This window comes from Ranitomeya imitator, chromosome 6, assembly GCF_032444005.1.
Source record: "Ranitomeya imitator isolate aRanImi1 chromosome 6, aRanImi1.pri, whole genome shotgun sequence".
Taxonomy (NCBI): domain Eukaryota; kingdom Metazoa; phylum Chordata; class Amphibia; order Anura; family Dendrobatidae; genus Ranitomeya; species Ranitomeya imitator.
The window spans coordinates 380,558,243-380,578,557 of record NC_091287.1 but is presented as its reverse complement, the minus strand read 5'-3'; the positions used below and the strand labels follow the sequence as shown (position 1 = coordinate 380,578,557).

The 20,315-nt window shown below is 44.7% G+C and overlaps 1 protein-coding gene across 1 annotated transcript in view; it reads left to right on the top strand.

The window, feature by feature from the left end:
• The window catches only part of RAB31 (RAB31, member RAS oncogene family), an 88,691-nt gene that overhangs the window by 26,849 nt on the left and 41,527 nt on the right, over positions 1 to 20,315 (top strand). The window contains exon 4 of the mRNA XM_069731044.1: positions 19,927 to 19,998. Within this exon, the coding sequence (XP_069587145.1) occupies positions 19,927 to 19,998 (72 nt within the window). The remainder of the gene's footprint in view (positions 1 to 19,926; positions 19,999 to 20,315) is intronic.

Sequence of the window (20,315 nt, the reverse complement as noted above, 5' to 3'; positions counted from 1 at the left end):
CCTTTTTTTCTCCATATTGAAGTAGTTGACTTCTAGTGATCCTTGTGGCTATATTGATCTGATCATCAATGGAGGTGGTGCTGTAGCCTAGGTTTAATATGTCTTTTTAAGATGAGTTAGGTGTTCATCCCTCCCTGTCTGTCGGGTTGGAGCAGATATGGTTAAATCTTAGGGCCTGGCTGTAGACAATGGACTTTTTAATGTGTTTTGGGTGTAAGCTGTCCCATCTGAGGTATGACAGTCGGTTAATTGGTTTCTGATACGTGAATATCTAGAATGAACCATTTTGAATTTTCATAGTGGTATCCAGAAAGTTGATTTCTCTATTTGAGTGGTCCAATGTCAAGTTTCTGTTGGTTTTATGGATTTTCTAAGAATTTTATAAGTTCTTGTTCAGACTCAATCTGAATAATTAAGATGTCATTGATGTAACGGAAATAGGCCAAGGGTTTGATGGAGCAGGATAATAAAAAGTCTTTCTCCAGTTTAACCATGAAAAGGTTGGCATACTGTGGTGCCATTTTGCTGCCCATAGCAGTTCTGATGCATTGTAGTTATAGCTCATCACCGAAACAGAAAAAGTTACATGTGAGGATAAATCAGGTGAGTTTTAATACATCAGAAGAGATCCCATTAGTTTCCAGAAACATTTGACTGGTGGTTCGTCCATCTTCATGTGAAATGTTAGAATATAAGGATTCCACATTCATGGTGGCTAAGATGGCACCTTTGAGAAAGGGACCTGTTATGACCTGGTGGTCAGGACAATAATGGACCTGGTGGATAAGAGCACACGGAATGACCTGATAGTTACTGACAATATAGGACGAGCTCTGGGACGTGGGAACTCTGCTGACCGCAATCCCTAATCCTATCAACCACACTAGAAATAGCCGTGGATTGCGCCTAACGCTCCCTATGCAACTCGGCACAGCCTAAGAAACTAGCTAGCCCTGAAAATAGAAAAATAAAGCCTACCTTGCCTCAGAGAAATTCCCCAAAGGAAAAGGCAGCCCCCACATATAATGACTGTGAGTAAAGATGAAAATACAAACACAGAGATGAAATAGATTTAGCAAAGTGAGGCCCGACTTACTGAACAGACCGGTCAGCGGTCAGCACAAAAACCTACAAAAAGACCACGCAGAGAGCGCAAAAAGACCCTCCGCACCGACTCACGGTGCGGAGGCGCTCCCTCTGCGTCCCAGAGCTTCCAGCAAGCAAGAACAATCGAAATAGCAAGCTGGACAGAAAAATAGCAAACCAGAGAAAAACAAGCAGTCACTTAGCTTCTGTTGGGAAGACAGGACAAGAACGATCCAGGAGTGAACTAGACCAATACTGGAACATTGACAGGTGGCCTGGAGCAAAGATCTAAGTGGAGTTAAATAGAGCAGCCAGCTAACGAATTAACCTCGTCACCTGAGGAAGGAAACTCAGAAACACCCACAGCCACCAGAGAAAGTCCATGGACAGAACCAGCCAAAGTACCATTCATGACCACAGGAGGGAGCCTGACAACAGAACTCACAACAGTACCCCCCCCCCCCCCATTGAGGAGGGGTCACCGAACCCTCACCAGAGCCCCCAGGCCGACCAGGACGAGCCAAATGAAAGGCACGAACCAGATCGGCAGCATGAACATCAGAGGCAAAAACCCAGGAATTATCTTCCTGACCATAACCCTTCCACTTGACCAGGTACTGGAGTTTCCGTCTCGAAATACGAGAATCCAAAATCTTCTCCACCACATACTCCAACTCCCCCTCAACCAACACCGGGGCAGGAGGATCAACGGATGGAACCACAGGCGCCACGTATCTCCGCAACAATGACCTATGGAACACATTATGGATGGCAAAAGAAGCAGGAAGGGCCAAACGAAATGACACAGGATTGATAACCTCAGAAATCTTATACGGACCAATGAAACGAGGCTTAAACTTAGGAGAGGAAACCTTCATAGGAACATAACGAGACGACAACCAAACCAAATCCCCAACACGAAGTCGGGGACCCAAACAACGCCGGCGGTTAGCGAAACGTTGAGCCTTCTCCTGGGACAATGTCAAATTGTCCACCACATGAGTCCAAATCTGCTGCAACCTATCCACCACAGTATTTACACCAGGACAGTCCGAAGACTCAACCTGCCCTGAAGAGAAACGCGGATGGAAACCAGAATTGCAGAAAAACTGCGAAGCCAAAGTAGCCGAGCTGGCCCGATTATTAAGGGCGAACTCAGCCAACGGCAAAAAGGACACCCAATCATCCTGATCAGCAGAAACAAAGCATCTCAGATATGTTTCCAAAGTCTGATTAGTTCGTTCGGTTTGGCCATTTGTCTGAGGATGGAAAGCCGAAGAAAACGACAAATCAATGCCCATCTTAGCACAAAAGGACTGCCAAAACCTCGAAACAAACTGGGAACCTCTGTCCGAGACGATGTTCTCCGGAATGCCATGCAAACGAACCACATGCTGGAAAAACAATGGCACCAAATCAGAGGAGGAAGGCAATTTAGACAAGGGTACCAAATGGACCATCTTAGAGAAGCAATCACAAACCACCCAAATGACCGACATCCTTTGAGAGACAGGGAGATCTGAAATAAAATCCATGGAAATATGCGTCCAGGGCCTCTTTGGGACCGGCAAGGGCAAAAGCAACCCACTGGCACAAGAAAAGCAGGGCTTAGCCCGAGCACAAGTCCCACAGGACTGCACAAAAGAACGCACATCCCGTGACAAAGAAGGCCACCAAAAGGATCTAGCCACCAAATCTCTGGTACCAAAGATTCCAGGATGACCAGCCAACACCGAACAATGAACCTCAGAGATAACTCTACTAGTCCATCTATCAGGGACAAACAGTTTCTCCGCTGGACAACGGTCAGGTCTATCAGCCTGAAACTTCTGCAGCACCCGCCGCAAATCAGGGGAGATGGCAGACAAAATTACCCCCTCTTTGAGAATACCCGCCGGCTCAGGAACACCCGGAGAGTCAGGCACAAAACTCCTTGACAGGGCATCAGCCTTCACATTCTTAGAGCCCGGAAGGTACGAAACCACAAAATCAAAACGGGAGAAAAATAACGACCATCGAGCCTGTCTCGGATTCAACCGTTTGGCAGACTCAAGATAAGTCAAATTCTTGTGATCTGTCAAGACCACCACGCGATGCTTGGCTCCTTCAAGCCAATGACGCCACTCCTCGAATGCCCACTTCATGGCCAACAACTCTCGATTACCAACATCATAATTGCGCTCAGCAGGCGAAAACTTTCTAGAAAAGAAAGCACATGGCTTCATCACTGAGCCATCAGAACTTCTTTGCGACAAAACAGCCCCTGCTCCAATCTCAGAAGCATCAACCTCAACCTGAAACGGGAGCGAAACATCTGGCTGGCAAAGCACAGGGGCAGAAGAAAAACGACGCTTCAACTCCTGAAAAGCCTCTACAGCTGCAGAAGACCAATTGACCACATCAGCACCCTTCTTGGTCAAATCAGTCAACGGTTTAGCAACACTAGAAAAATTAGCAATGAAGCGCCGATAAAAATTAGCAAAGCCCAGGAACTTTTGCAGGCTCTTCACAGATGTCGGCTGAGTCCAATCGTAAATGGCTTGGACTTTAACAGGGTCCATCTCGATAGTAGAAGGGGAAAAAATGAACCCCAAAAATTAAACCTTCTGAACTCCAAAGAGACACTTTGACCCCTTCACAAACAAGGAATTCGCACGAAGGACCTGGAACACCATTCTGACCTGCTTCACATGAGACTCCCAATCATCCGAAAAGACCAAAATGTCATCCAAATATACAATCAGGAATTTATCCAGGTACTCTCGGAAGATGTCATGCATAAAGGTCTGAAATACTGATGGAGCATTGGAAAGCCCGAATGGCATAACCAGGTACTCAAAATGGCCCTCGGGCGTATTAAATGCTGTTTTCCATTCATCGCCTTGTTTAATACGCACAAGATTATACGCCCCTCGAAGATCTATCTTGGTGAACCAACTAGCCCCTTTAATACGAGCAAACAAATCAGACAGCAACGGCAAATGATACTGAAATTTGACTGTAATTTTATTGAGAAGGCGGTAATCAATACAAGGTCTCAAAGAACCATCCTTCTTGGCCACAAAAAAGAACCCTGCTCCCAATGGTGACGACGACGGGCGAATATGACCCTTCTCCAAGGATTCCTTTATATAACTCCGCATAGCGGCGTGCTCTGGCACAGATAAATTGAACAATCGGCCCTTAGGAAACTTACTACCAGGAATCAAATTAATTGCACAATCGCAATCCCTATGAGGAGGTAGGGCACTGGCTTTGGGCTCATCAAATACATCCCGATAATCCGACAAAAACTCTGGAACTTCAGAAGGAGTGGAAGACGAAATAGACAAAAATGGAACATCACCATGTACCCCCTGGCAACCCCAGCTGGACACAGACATAGATTTCCAGTCCAATACTGGATTATGAACCTCTAGCCATGGCAACCCCAAAACGACCACATCATGCAGATTATGCAACACCAGAAAGCGGATATCCTCCTGATGTGCAGGAGCCATGCACATGGTCAATTGGGTCCAGTACTGAGGCTTATTCTTGGCCAAAGGCGTAGCATCAATTCCTCTCAATGGAGTAGGATACTGCAAGGGCTCCAAGAAAAAACCACAGCGCCTAGCATACTCCAAGTCCATCAAATTCAGGGCAGCGCCTGAATCCACAAATGCCATAACAGAATAGGATGACAAAGAACAAATCAGAGTAACGGACAATAGAAATTTAGACTGTACAGTACCAATGGTGTCAGACCTAGCGAACCGCTTAGTGCGCTTAGGACAATTGGAGATAGCATGAGTGGCATCACCACAGTAAAAACATAGCCCATTTCGACGTCTGTGTTCTTGCCGTTCAGCTCTGGTCAAAGTCCTATCACATTGCATAGGCTCAGGTCCATGCTCAGATAGTACCGCCAAATGGTGCACAGCTTTACGCTCACGCAAGAGTCGATCGATCTGAATGGCCAAAGACATAGACTCATTTTCAGACCAGCAGGCATGGGGAATCCCACCATGACATCCTTAAGGGCTTCAGAGAGACCCTTTCTGAAGATTGCTGCCAGGGCACATTCATTCCACTGAGTGAGCACAGACCACTTTCTAAACTTCTGACAATATATCTCCGCTTCATCCTGACCCTGACACAGAGCCAGCAAGATTTTCTCTGCCTGATCCACTGAATTAGGTTCGTCATAAAGCAATCCAAGCGCCAGGAAAAACGCATCAACATCACGCAATGCCGGATCTCCTGGCGCAAGGGAAAATGCCCAGTCTTGAGGGTCACCGCGTAACAAAGAAATAATGATCTTTACTTGTTGAACAGGGTCACCTGAGGAGCGAGGTTTCAAGGCAAGAAACAATTTACAATTATTTTTGAAATTCAAGAACTTAGATCTATCACCAAAAAATAAATCAGGAATTGGAATCCTAGGCTCTGACATCGGATTCTGAACCACAAAATCTTGAATGTTTTGTACACTTATAGTGAGATTATCCATCAAAGAGGACAGACCTTGAATGTCCATGTCTACACCTGTGTTCTGAACCACCCAGATGTAAAGGGGAAAAGAGAGACAAAACACACTACAAAGAAAACAAAATGGTCTCAGAACTTCTCTTATCCCTCTATTGAGATGCATTAGTACTTTGGGCCACCTGTACTGTTATGACCTGGTGGTCAGGACAATAATGGACCTGATGGATAAGAGCACACGGAATGACCTGATAGTTACTGACAATATAGGACGAGCTCTGGGACGTGGGAACTCTGCTGACCGCAATCCCTAATCCTATCAACCACACTAGAAATAGCCGTGGATTGCGCCTAACGCTCCCTATGCAACTCGGCACAGCCTAAGAAACTAGCTAGCCCTGAAAATAGAAAAATAAAGCCTACCTTGCCTCAGAGAAATTCCCCAAAGGAAAAGGCAGCCCCCCACATATAATGACTGTGAGTAAAGATGAAAATACAAACACAGAGATGAAATAGATTTAGCAAAGTGAGGCCCGACTTACTGAACAGACCGAGGATAGGAAAGGTTACTTTGCAGTCAGCACAAAAACCTACAAAAAGACCACGCAGAGGACGCAAAAAGACCCTCCGCACCGGCTCACGGTGCGGAGGCGCTCCCTCTGCATCCCAGAGCTTCCAGCAAGCAAGAACAATCGAAATAGCAAGCTGGACAGAAAAATAGCAAACCAGAGAAAAACAAGCAGTCACTTAGCTTCTGTTGGGAAGACAGGACAAGAACGATCCAGGAGTGAACTAGACCAATACTGGAACATTGACAGGTGGCCTGGAGCAAAGATCTAAGTGGAGTTAAATAGAGCAGCCAGCTAACGAATTAACCTCGTCACCTGAGGAAGGAAACTCAGAAACACCCACAGCCACCAGAGAAAGTCCATAGACAGAACCAGCCGAAGTACCATTCATGACCACAGGAGGGAGCCCGACAACAGAACTCACAACAGGGACCTATTGAAGATAGCTTTTTTAAAGGGTCAGTTGAGTCCTGTAAATAGCTGGTTGTTTTCTTACCAGCGATTCAATAACATTCTCTATCCATCCTGATATTTTTTCATTGAGTGTATACTCATCTTTGAGATCATTGGCCTCTCTGGATTGCCTGATTTATGAATCTTGGGAAGCATATAGAAAATTACTATCCTAGGATTATCAGGCATAAAGTTTAGTGAAATCTGTACACAGGCTTCTGATGACCCTTTTCAACTCTCTCATATATTTTGGAGTTGGGTTATCATCAAGTTTGGTGTAGCACTGTCTGCGTGCTCCTTTAATATATTGTATTGAGAAGTACTATGGCACCAGCTTTAGCTGCAGGCTTTAAAGTGATCTCCTTGTTTTTCTTCAGACTATGAAGTGCGCTTCTCTCCTGCACACTGATATTAGATGTTTCCTTTCTCTGTTTATCCCATATTGTGGCTCGCACCGAATGCCTAAATGAGTCAATATATTGATCCAAAGTGATGTTGCGGCCAGGAGGAGGTGTCCAGTCAGATTTTTTCTTATCATCTAGTCTGACTTGTGTTTGGCTGCTTAGAAGCACCAAATCACTTTTACAATCAAAGAAGAACTTTTTCAGTGTCCTGAAGTATTGTTCCATGTCACTACATGGTTCTGTTTTGTCTAAGGGTATGTGCCCACGATCCAGAACTGGCAGCACTTTGGATGCAGCGCATGTTCGCTGCATCCAAAGCGCTGCCGGGCATTGAACGCAGGTGAATCCGCATGTGTTCACTGAACCGTGCAGATTCACCGCGTCCAGTACATTGTATAGGTGAAATTTCTCTTGCGGAGACTGGTGTCTCCACAAGAGAAATTGACATGCTGCAATCTGGAAAGACACACCGCATGTCTGTCTCTGTGGGTGATCAGCCGGCGTCTGTGGACACATAGTGGGCATGGGATTTTTTAAAATCTCATCCACTATGTTGTAACAACTGGCCACTGTGGCTTGGACGCTGCACAAGTACGCAGCGTCCAACCCACAGCGTTTAATGATCGTGGGCACATACCCTAAAGGTGTTGTATGACAAAATTTGAGACCTCTGGAAAGTACTCTATGCTATAGATTAGTGGGTTTGTGGGATGACCAATTACTACATCTGAGAAATCTGGCCCAGAGACAGTAAGGAGACCACTTATCTGAGTCAGAATGTAGCTTACCGGGGAGTCGGCAGGGGTGAGGCGAGGTCACCGGAGGCAGGAGCAAGGTCTCCATTTTCCTGAACCCACCACGAGGTCAGTGTGTGTAGCAGGGACTCCGCTCCTCCTAGCCCAGGGCCCACAGCATTAACCCACTCCTGCTGCGCTTGGCTTCCTACAGCAGCGACCTTGCCCCACCGCCACTGCCCCCAAGTAAGCTACATTCGGACTATAGGGTGCACAACAATTTTGCTCTGACATTTGGGGAAAAAAGTGTGTCTTATATCGTGAAAAGCACTGTACTTTGTTATACAATGCCTGATGAAGACTTAATAAGTCTCGAAAGCTAGCTTTGTAAAAACACTTTTTTATTTTTGTTCGTGATTAAAATATATCATAACTACAAGATTATTATTTGTTGCTCCCACTGAGAACAATAGATCATATAAAGGCATACAGTACGTGTTTACTCTCCATGTAATAGTGTCCCCATCCTGGCCTGTCTTTTTAATAATGTCCCACATCCTGTGCCCCTTCCTGTTATAATTTTCCCCATCCTGGACCCTTCCCTAGTATAATGTCCCATGTTCTAAGCCCCTTACTGTAATAATGTCCCCGATCCTTACTGCTTCCTGTAACAATGTCCTCATTCTGCTATAATGTCCCCCATCCTGGACCCCTACCTTTTGTAATGTACCAATCTTGGGACTCCCTGATGTAATGTTCTTTTTCCTGGTAAAATGTCCTCCATAATGGTATACTAAAAAAAAGAGGGACACAGCAGCACTCAGTAACGACCAATATACAGGGTGGGCCATGTATATGGATACACCTAAATAAAATGGGAATGGTTGGTGATATCAACTTCCTGTTTGTGGCACATTAGTATATGGAAGGGTGAAAACTTTTCAAGATGGGTGGTGAACATCGCTGCCATTTTGAAGTCGGCCATTTTGGATCCAACTTTATTTTTTCCAATGTTAAAAGGGTCATTTGACACATTAAACTTATTGAGAATTTCACAAGAAAAACAATGGTGTGCTTGGTTTTTACGTAACTTTATTCGTTCATGAGTTATTTACAAGTTTCTCTTTGTTTGCAGCCATTGACTTGTCGCAGAGGTTAACACATGAGGAGCAGATAGAAATTGTGTTGATGTCTGGTGAACGCAGTACCCAAGTCATTGCAGCAGATTTCAATGCAAGACACCCTACGCAAGAAAACTGTCGCCATTCCCGTTTGATTTAGGTGTATCCATATAAATGGCCCACTCAAAAACGTTTGCCTCATCACTGAACATAATATTATGTGCAAACTGAGGGTCCTGTTCCAATTTTTGTTTTGCCCATTCTGCAAATTCAGCGCACCGATCTGGGTCATCCTCGTTGAGATGCTGCAGCAGCTGGATTTTGTAAGGGTGCCATTTGTAAGTAGCTAATCTGCAGAAGGGATGTTCGACGGATGCCAGATCGGCGTGCTGAATTTGCAGAATGGGCAAAACAACAATTGGAACAGGACCCACAGTTTACACAGAACATTATGTTCAGTGATGAGACAAACTTTTATGGGTGGGCCATTTATATAGATACACCTAAATCAAATGGGAATGGTGACAGTTTTCTTGTGTAGGGTGTCTTGAATTGAAATCTGCTGCAATGACCCGGGTACTGCGTTCACCAGACATCAACACAATTTCTATCTGCTCCTCACGTGTTAATCTCTGCGACATGTCAATGGCTATAAACAAAGAGAAACTTGTAAATAACTCATGAAAGAATAAAGTGAAGTTAAAACCAAGCACGCCATTGTTTTTCTTGTGAAATTCTCAATAAGTATGATGTGTCACATGACCCTCTTCCCATTGAAAAAAATAAAGTTGGATCCAAAATGGATAAGTTCAAAATGGCCGCCATGGTCACCACCCATCTTGAAAAGTTTTCCCCCCACCCATATACTAATGTGCCACAAACAGGAAGTTGATATCACCAACCATTCCCATTTTATTAAGGTGTATCCATATACATGGCCCACCCTGTTTTTGCAAACATGAGATCCAAACTACATTGTTGCTCAATAAAATGTATTTATAAAAAGTGAAGGTTCTTAGCGCATAAATTGGCCAATTCATGTGTGTCCATCAACTACGGCAAGGTGACACTTCTCTGATGGGTCCTAGCATCCTAAACATGCCTCTCTTGGGCTATAAGCCTACAGTTTAAATGGACAAGCATACCTCTCTCAGGTTATAAACCTACAATTTTATATGGGCAGGTAGGAACCAGCACTAATTAAAAGCACCCTTGTCCTGATGGGAGGAGTCAAATAGGTGGCATATCCCCCACCCTGGGCCTCTTCCTGATACAATCTTTTCTAGCACATGCAAAAAATGTATTCTTCTTACCTTCCTCTGCTCCAACGATGTGTGACATCCTCTTCAGCAGCCTGTAGCTAATTTTGTCTTGCCAGCCATAGGCGAGGCCTGACATCACTACCAGGCGCAGCTCGTGATGGGCATGCTGACGTCAGCTGTCGCTCTCTCATTGACTGGTGGCATGTATTGCAGTGTAAACAGTCAGTGGTCTCAAGCGATCCTCAGACAAACATGCAGCGGAAATAGGTGCTGGCATTGGCGGGCCCCTGTTGTGAATTCTGTGATCGAACTCCCTCCTGTGGTCATGAATGGTACTTCGGCGAGTTCTGTCCATGGACTCCCTCTGGTGGCTGTGAGTGGAGCTGCTGCTTCTGAGGTTCCTTCCACAGGTGACGTAGTTTATTCTTTGGCTGGCTGCTCTATTTAACTCCACTCAGTTCGTTACTCCATGCCAGCTGTCAATGTTCTTGTACTGGTTCAGTTGCTCTTGGATCTTTCTGGTGACCTGTCTACTCCAGCAGAAGCTAAGTCCCTGCTAGTTAATTATTTGTTCTTTGTTTCCTTGTCCAGCTTGCTATCATGATTTTTCCTTGCTAGCTGGAAGCTCTGGGATGCAGAGTGGCACCTCCGCACCGTGAGTCGGTGCGGAGGTCTTTTTGCACACTCTGCGTGGCCTTTTGTAGTTTTTTGTGCTGACCGCAAAGATACCTTTCCTATCCTCAGTCTGTTTAGTAAGTCTGGCCTCCCTTTGCTAAAACCTGTTTCATTTCTGTGTTTGTGACTTTCATCTTAACTCACAGTCAATATATGTGGGGGCTGCCTTTTCCTTTGGGGAATTTCTCTGAGGCAAGGTAGGCTTTATTTTCTATCTTTAGGGCTAGTTAGCTCTTAGGCTGTGAAGAGGCGTCTAGGCAGTGTTAGGTACGCTCCACGGCTATTTCTAGTTGTGTGATAGCATTAGGGGTTGCGGTCAGCAGAGCTCCCACTTCCCAGAGCTTGTCCTGTGTGAGTTTACCCATCAGGTCGTTCCGGGTGCTCCTAACCACCAGGTCCATAACAGTACAGCTGGCCCAAAGTATTAATGCATCTCAATAGAGGGATAAGAGAAGTTCTGAGACCTTTTTTTTTCTCTGCAGTGTGTTTTGTCTTTCTTTTCCCCTTAACCTCTGGGTGGTTCAGGACACAGGTGTAGATATGGACATCCAAGGTCTGTCCTCGTGTGTGGATCATCTCACTGCAAGGGTACAAAACATTCAAGATTTTGTGGTTCAGAATCCGATGTTAGAGCCTAGAATTCCAATTCCTGATTTGTTTTCTGGGGATAGATCTAAGTTCCTGAATTTCAAAAATAATTGTAAACTGTTTCTAGCTTTGAAACCCCGCTCCTCTGGTGACCCAGTTCAACAAGTAAAAATCATTATTTCTTTGTTGCGTGGTGACCCTCAGGACTGGGCATTTTCCCTTGCGCCAGGAGATCCTGCATTGCGTGATGTAGATGCGTTTTTTCTGGCGCTTGGATTGCTTTATGATGAACCAAATTCAGTGGATCAGGCTGAGAAAACCTTGCTGGCTTTGTGTCAGGGTCAGGATGAAGCGGAGGTGTATTGTCAGAAGTTTAGAAAGTGGTCTGTGCTTACTCAGTGGAATGAGTGTGCCCTGGCGGCAATTTTCAGAAAGGGTCTTTCTGAAGCCCTTAAGGATGTCATGGTGGGATTTCCCACGCCTGCTGGTCTGAATGAGTCTATGTCCTTGGCCATTCAGATCGATCGGCACTTGCGTGAGCGCAAAGCTGTGCACCATTTGGCGGTATTCTCTGAGCATAGGCCTGAGTCTATGCAATGTGATAGGACTTTGACCACAGCTGAACGGCAAGAACACAGACGTCGGAGTGGGCTGTGTTTTTACTGTGGTGATTCCACTCATGCTATCTCCGATTGTCCTAAGCGCACTAAGCGGTTCGCTAGATCTGCCACCATTGGTACGGTACAGTCTAAATTTCTTTTGTCCGTTACTCTGATTTGCTCTTTGTCGTCCTATTCTGTTATGGCATTTGTGGATTCAGGCGCTGCCCTGAATTTGATGGACTTGGAGTTTGCCAGGCGCTGTGGTTTTTTCTTGGAGCCCTTGCAGTATCCTATTCCATTGAGAGGAATTGATGCTACGCCTTTGGCCAAGAATAAGCCTCAGTACTGGACTCAATTGACCATGTGCATGGCTCCTGCACATCAGGAGGATATTCGCTTTTTGGTGTTGCATAATCTGCATGATGTGGTCGTTTTGGGGTTGCCATGGCTACAGGTCCATAATCCAGTATTGGATTGGAAATCTATGTCTGTGTCCGGCTGGGGTTGTCAGGGGGTACATGGTGATGTTCCATTGCTGTCAATTTCGCCTTCCACTCCTTCTGAAGTCCCTGAGTTTTTGTCAGATTACCAGGATGTATTTGATGAGCCCAAATCCAGTGCCCTACCTCCTCATAGGGATTGCGATTGTGCTATTAATTTGATTCCTGGTAGTAAGTTTCCTAAGGGCCGTCTGTTTAATTTATCTGTGCCAGAGCACGCCGCTATGCGGAGTTATATAAAGGAATCCTTGGAGAAAGGTCATATTCGCCCGTCGTCACCACCGTTGGGAGCAGGGTTCTTTTTTGTGGCCAAGAAGGATGGTTCTTTGAGACCTTGTATTGATTACCGCCTTCTTAATAAGATCACAGTCAAATTTCAGTACCCTTTGCCGCTGCTGTCTGATTTGTTTGCTCGGATTAAGGGGGCTAGTTGGTTCACCAAGATAGATCTTCGAGGGGCGTATAATCTTGTGCGAATTAAACAGGGCGATGAATGGTAAACAGCATTTAATATGCTCGAGGGCCATTTTTTTTAGTACCTGGTTATGCCATTCGGGCTTTCTAATGCTCCATCTGTGTTTCAGTCTTTTATGCATGACATCTTCCGAGAGTACCTGGATAGATTCATGATTGTATATTTGGATGATATTTTGGTCTTTTCGGATGATTGGGAGTCTCATGTGAAGCAGGTCAGAATGGTGTTCCAGGTCCTTCGTGCGAATTCCTTGTTTGTGAAGGGGTCAAAATGTCTCTTTGCAGTTCAGAAGGTTTCATTTTTGGGTTTCATTTTTTCCCCTTCTACTATCGAGATGGACCCTGTTAAAGTTCAGGCCATTTATGATTGGACTCAGCCGACATCTGTGAAGAGCCTGCAGAAGTTCCTGGGCTTTGCTAATTTTTACCGTCGCTTCATCGCTAATTTTTCTAGTGTTGCTAAACCGTTGATTGATGTGACCAAGAAAGGTGCTGATGTGGTCAATTGGTCCTCTGCAGCTGTAGAGGCTTTTCAAGAGTTGAAGCGTAGTTTTTCTTCTGCCCCTGTGTTGTGCCAGCCAGATGTTTCGCTCCCGTTTCAGGTCGAGGTTGATGCTTCTGAGATTGGAGCAGGGGCTGTTTTGTCGCAAAGAAGTTCTGATGGCTCAGTGATGAAACCATGTGCCTTCTTTTCTAGAAAATTCTCGCCTGCTGAGCGCAATTATGATGTTGGCAATCAAGAGTTGTTGGCCATGAAGTGGGCATTCGAGGAGTGGCGTCATTGGCTTGAAGGAGGCATGCATCGCGTGGTGGTCTTGACAGATCACAAGAATTTGACTTATCTCGAGTCTGCCAAACGGTTGAATCCTAGACAGGCTCGATGGTCGCTGTTTTTCTCCCGTTTTAATTTTGTGGTTTCGTACCTTCCGGGCTCTAAGAATGTGAAGGCTGATGCCCTGTCAAGGAGTTTTGTGCCTGACTCTCCGGGTGTTCCTGAGCCGGCGGGTATTCTCAAAGAGGGGGTAATTTTGTCTGCCATCTCCCCTGATTTGCGGCGGGTGCTGCAGAAGTTTCAGGCTGATAGACCTGACCGTTGTCCAGCGGAGAAACTGTTTGTCCCTGATAGATGGACTAGTAGAGTTATCTCTGAGGTTCATTGTTCGGTGTTGGCTGGTCATCCTGGAATCTTTGGTACCAGAGATTTGGTGGCTAGATCCTTTTGGTGGCCTTCTTTGTCACGGGATGTGCGTTCTTTTGTGCAGTCCTGTGGGACTTGTGCTCGGGCTAAGCCCTGCTTTTCTTGTGCCAGTGGGTTGCTTTTGCCCTTGCCGGTCCCAAAGAGGCCCTGGACGCATATTTCCATGGATTTTATTTCAGATCTCCCTGTCTCTCAAAGGATGTCGGTCATTTGGGTGGTTTGTGATTGCTTCTCTAAGATGGTCCATTTGGTACCCTTGTCTAAATTGCCTTCCTCCTCTGATTTGGTGCCATTGTTTTTCCAGCATGTGGTTCGTTTGCATGGCATTCCGGAGAACATCGTCTCGGACAGAGGTTCCCAGTTTGTTTCGAGGTTTTGGCAGTCCTTTTGTGCTAAGATGGGCATTGATTTGTCGTTTTCTTCGGCTTTCCATCCTCAGACAAATGGCCAAACCGAACGAACTAATCAGACTTTGGAAACATATCTGAGATGCTTTGTTTCTGCTGATCAGGATGATTGGGTGTCCTTCTTGCCTTTGGCTGAGTTTGCCCTTAATAATCGGGCCAGCTCGGCTACTTTGGTTTCGCCTTTTTTCTGTAATTCTGGTTTCCATCCACGTTTCTCTTCAGGGCAGGTTGAGCCTTCGGACTGTCCTGGTGTGGATACTGTGGTGGACAGGTTGCAGCAGATTTGGACTCATGTGGTGGACAATTTAACATTGTCCCAGGAGAAGGCTCAACGTTTCGCTAACCGCCGGCGCTGTGTTGGTCCCCGACTTCGTGTTGGGGATTTGGTTTGGTTGTCGTCTCGTTATGTTCCTATGAAGGTTTCCTCTCCTAAGTTTAAGCCTCGTTTCATTGGTCCGTATTAGATTTCGGAAGTTCTCAATCCTGTGTCATTTCGGTTGGCCCTTCCAGCTTCTTTTGCCATCCATAATGTGTTCCATAGGTCGTTATTGCGGAGATACGTGGCGCCTATGGTTCCCTCCGTTGATCCTCCTGCCCCGGTGTTGGTCGAGGGGGAGTTGGAGTATGTGGTGGAGAAGATTTTGGATTCTCGTATTTCGAGACGGAAACTCCAGTACCTGGTCAAGTGGAAGGGTTATGGTCAGGAAGATAATTCCTGGGTTTTTGCCTCTGATGTTCATGCTGCCGATCTAGTTCGTGCCTTTCATTTGGCTCGCCCTGGTCGGCCTGGGGGCTCTGGTGAGGGTTCGGTGACCCCTCCTCAATGGGGGGGGGGTACTGTTGTGAATTCTGTGATCGAACTCCCTCCTGTGGTCATGAATGGTACTTCGGCGAGTTCTGTCCATGGACTCCCTCTGGTGGCTGTGAGTGGAGCTGCTGCTTCTGAGGTTCCTTCCACAGGTGACGTAGTTTATTCTTTGGCTGGCTGCTCTATTTAACTCCACTCAGTTCGTTACTCCATGCCAGCTGTCAATGTTCTTGTACTGGTTCAGTTGCTCTTGGATCTTTCTGGTGACCTGTCTACTCCAGCAGAAGCTAAGTCCCTGCTAGTTAATTATTTGTTCTTTGTTTCCTTGTCCAGCTTGCTATCATGATTTTTCCTTGCTAGCTGGAAGCTCTGGGATGCAGAGTGGCACCTCCGCACCGTGAGTCGGTGCGGAGGTCTTTTTGCACACTCTGCGTGGCCTTTTGTAGTTTTTTGTGCTGACCGCAAAGATACCTTTCCTATCCTCAGTCTGTTTAGTAAGTCTGGCCTCCCTTTGCTAAAACCTGTTTCATTTCTGTGTTTGTGACTTTCATCTTAACTCACAGTCAATATATGTGGGGGCTGCCTTTTCCTTTGGGGAATTTCTCTGAGGCAAGGTAGGCTTTATTTTCTATCTTTAGGGCTAGTTAGCTCTTAGGCTGTGAAGAGGCGTCTAGGCAGTGTTAGGTACGCTCCACGGCTATTTCTAGTTGTGTGATAGGATTAGGGGTTGCGGTCAGCAGAGCTCCCACTTCCCAGAGCTTGTCCTGTGTGAGTTTAACCATCAGGTCGTTCCGGGTGCTCCTAACCACCAGGTCCATAACAGGCCCCCCTCCCACACAGACTTGACAGAGATCGTTACACCCCTGCTAAAAACATTAGACATCGACTAACGTAAGTGCAGTCAGAGCCCATAGTGCTGCACAAAGGCATAATGACTGTCGTTGCAGCGGTTGCCACTGCAACTAGGCCCAACAGGTGAGAGGCCAGCCGACAACAGCCTCTACTTCAACTGAATGTGCGTCCTATAGGAAGTGTATTAGACTTCTGCTACGGGGCCCCATCACTTCTATGTACACACCGGATTAGTATAATGTTTTATTTTTTTTTTTAATTAAAGAACAGCGGCATAACGGGGGATATATATATATATATATATACCATGATGGGGCACCAAAAGAAGGGACATATACCAGGATGGGGGACATATACTGTATATCGGGGGGAGGGCCACAATCCCACAATCTAAATTTTGCAACGGGGCCCATCAGACTCTAGTTACGCCACCGGTGCTTCTTGTTGGCAGGCAGCACTATATTAACAGAACAAATATACAAATGAAGTCAACACTTAGGAGCGATATTGTTGATGTCCTTCTTGGCTAAATATAGTGCAGCGACTAATTTAGTTTTACTCCCAAACTTTTGGTTCTTTTTTGCAAATGACTTTACCTATTTGTGAATAACCTTATTTATCCATGTTTAATTTGTAAATGCTTTGCCTCCACACGTCTAGACTTCATAATGACAACATAATTGCTTTCATATGAACTAGGCAGAGGCAACTTAATGTTAACATGACAAAAGTACCAGTTCTCCATAAAGAGACCAGATGGAGTCTTACAGGCAATGCTACATGGGAGAAAAGTACGCTATAAGTAAATGTCCAACTCTTTAACAAATTTTGCAACATGATCAGAAATAAATGCCAAGCCATCAACTCATCTACAGGCACTCTGGTTCTGTTTTGGGGTGTTTGCGGGTGTCGCAATCCACCAGGCAGACTATGCTTTACTCTAGGGGGCAAAGACATTGAAAAAGTTGATGATTTTTATGCTTGGAATTTATCCCTGGCCATTTTGCAAAGCTCGGTACAGGTTTGGTTAACTTAGATTACTTACCATTCCTTTCTTGCACATGCAAGATCGTTTTATTTGTTCTGCTAACTAATTTACAAACACATATTTATGTAACAACAAATATCAAGGGTAGGACGGCACTAGAGGAATAATAAACGTCTTCCAATATGGGACTCTTAATGGGCAGCTGTATGTCAGGCGTCACGAAAGCTCCGGGTATTGGTGCTCAGCATAAGGAATATTCAGCGGCAAGTCCAAATATAAGAAGAAGAACAATATGCGGCACTCACCCCAATATAGCTGTGAAGATCGTGAACTTTATTGGAGAACAACTTGAAAATACATCCGTCAGGACATCAGGTAAAACATGAGGGTGCGGTATAGGAGCACGGACGACGGCCGTTTCGCACACACAGGTGCTTCGACGGATCCGGACCCGTCGAAGCACCTGTGTGTGTGAAACGGCCGTCGTCCGTGCTCCTATACCGCACCCTCATGTTTTACCTGATGTCCTGACGGATGTATTTTCAAGTTGTTCTCCAATAAAGTTCACGATCTTCACAGCTATATTGGGGTGAGTGCCGCATATTGTTCTTCTTCTTATATTTGGACATATTTATGTAATGCACTTTTATAAAAAAAATTCAGAACTGCATGATTGCTTGCTGATGGCTTTAACCCCTTACCGACATCGGGCGGAATAGTATGCCAATGTCGGTAGCCCCCGCATTGATGTAGGTTCCGGCGGTAAGCTCACATCTTTTCCGGGACATGTCAACAATAAAAAAAAAATCAAACCTACAAATATTTGGTATCGCCGCATTCAGAATCGCCCGATCTATCAATAAATAAAGAATTAACCTGATCGCTAAACGGCGTAGCGATAAAAAGTAAAAATGCCAGAATAAGGCTGGTTTCACACTTGCGTTTCAAAACGCATGCGTTTTAAAAAAAAAACGCATGGTGAAAAAACGCATGTAAACGCGTGCAAACGCTGCGTTTTTTTGACGCATGCGTTTTTGCATGTGGTGAAAAAAACGCATCGTTTTGATGTGTTTACATGCGTTTTTCATGCGTTTGCGTTTTTTAAACGCATGCAGATAAATGTGTGACAGCTGCCAATCATCAAAATAAAGTAAAAAACCCACTATAAACAGAAAGAGCTAGGGTTAGGGTTAGGGGTAGGGTTAGGGATCCTAACCCTAACCCTAAAGGGATCCTAACCCTACCCCTAAAGGGATCCTAACCCTAACCCTACCCCTAACCCTACTCCTAACCCTACCCTTAAAGGGATTAGGGTTAGGGTTAGGGGTAGGGGTAGGGTTAGGGTTAGGGTTAGGGGTAGGGTTAGGTTTAGGGGTAGGGTTAGGGTTAGGGGTAGGATCCCTTTATCAATTTTATGGTGTGGGGTGGTTTATCAGTATGTTTTTATGTTTTTTTTTTTTTAAAAACGCATGCGTTTTTAACGCATGCAAACGCATGTGGTTAAAAACGCATGTGCTTACATAGACAGCAATGCATTTTTTTGCCGCAAAAAACCGCATGCTTTTTTTGCGGCAAAAAAAACGCCGCTAAAAATACTACATGTTGCATTTGTGCAACACAACGCATGCAGAAAAAAACGCATGCGTTGCAAAAACGCGTCAAAACGCATGCGTTTTTAATGTTAAATATAGGGGGAAAAACGCATGCGTTTTTTTGCGGTTTTTGCCGCAAAAACGCAAAAAAAAAAACGCAAATGTGAAACCACCCTTACATTTTTTTGGTTGCCGCGACATTGCATTAAAATGCAATAACGGGCTATCAAAATAACGTATCTGCACCAATATGATATAATTAAAAACATCAGCTCGGCACACAAAAAATAAGCCCTCATCCCACCCGAGATCACGAAAAATGGAGACGCTACGGGTATCAGAAAATTATGCAATTTGCTGTTTTGGTTTTTTTTTAGCAAAGTTTGGAATTTTTTTTACCACTAGACATGTTTGGTGTCTATGAACTCATAAATGACCTGGAGAATCATAATGGCAGGTCAGTTTTAGCATTTAGTGAACCTAGCAAAAAAGCAAAACAAAAAACAAGTGTGGGATTGCACTTTTTTTTTTGCAATTTCACAGCACTTGGAATTTTTTTCCCGCTTTCTAGTACACGACAAGGTAAAACCAATGGTGTCGTTCAAAAATACAACACGTCCTGCAAAAAATAAGCCCTCACATGGCCATATTGACGGAAAATAAAAAAGTTATGGCTCTGGGAAGGAGAGGAGCGAAAAATGAAAATGCAAAACCGAAAAAAGTTCCTGGGGTGAATGGGTTAATTTCTATGGCCAGTACATATTTAATAACTCTTTCATCTTGAATGTATAATATACTGATTTCTTTGGTCATTTGCATATTTTTTTTAGCCTGATGACATATTGTAAAAGTTAGAGAAAGACAAAAAATGGTAAAAGGATGGTAAAAACAAACTCTATTGATGTAACCATTTGCCCTGGGTACTGATGTGGCTCCATTCTGTTTATATGAGAGTTCAAAGGAAGTGCACCAGCCTCATCAGGCCTAGGGGATCTATTTAATATTGCAGTTTGCATTGTGATATCTGGGGAGAGATTGGTTCAATTATAACACAAAATATAACAATAACACAATTTATCTACAACATAATTAGCAGCTCTCAAAGACCTGCAAAATTCTTACTGGAAACTTCAATTGCTTTTTCAGTTCCATTCTTTGGCACCGATGTATTACCGAGGCTCGGCAGCTGCTGTTATTGTATATGACATAACAAAGCAGGTAAGGAATATCACCTCATATTTTATCCGTCTGGCATTTCATTGAGGACGCTTAATATAAAATAACTGCTAAAACAGAGACACATACATATGGTAAATCAGTGGCACAATTCCACCATGAGACATTACAGGATTTGCCATTAACATATTTAGGAGAGGATGACTCATGTATCGGAGCTAGGACGGAAATGTCATCATTACTGGTATATAATCACATTTCTTTTAACATGGGACAAATCTCAATGGTCCCTGCTTTGTTGGGTTGATAGTTTCATTGATTTGTAGTAAAACGAGGTTCAAACACTTTACATTTCACAG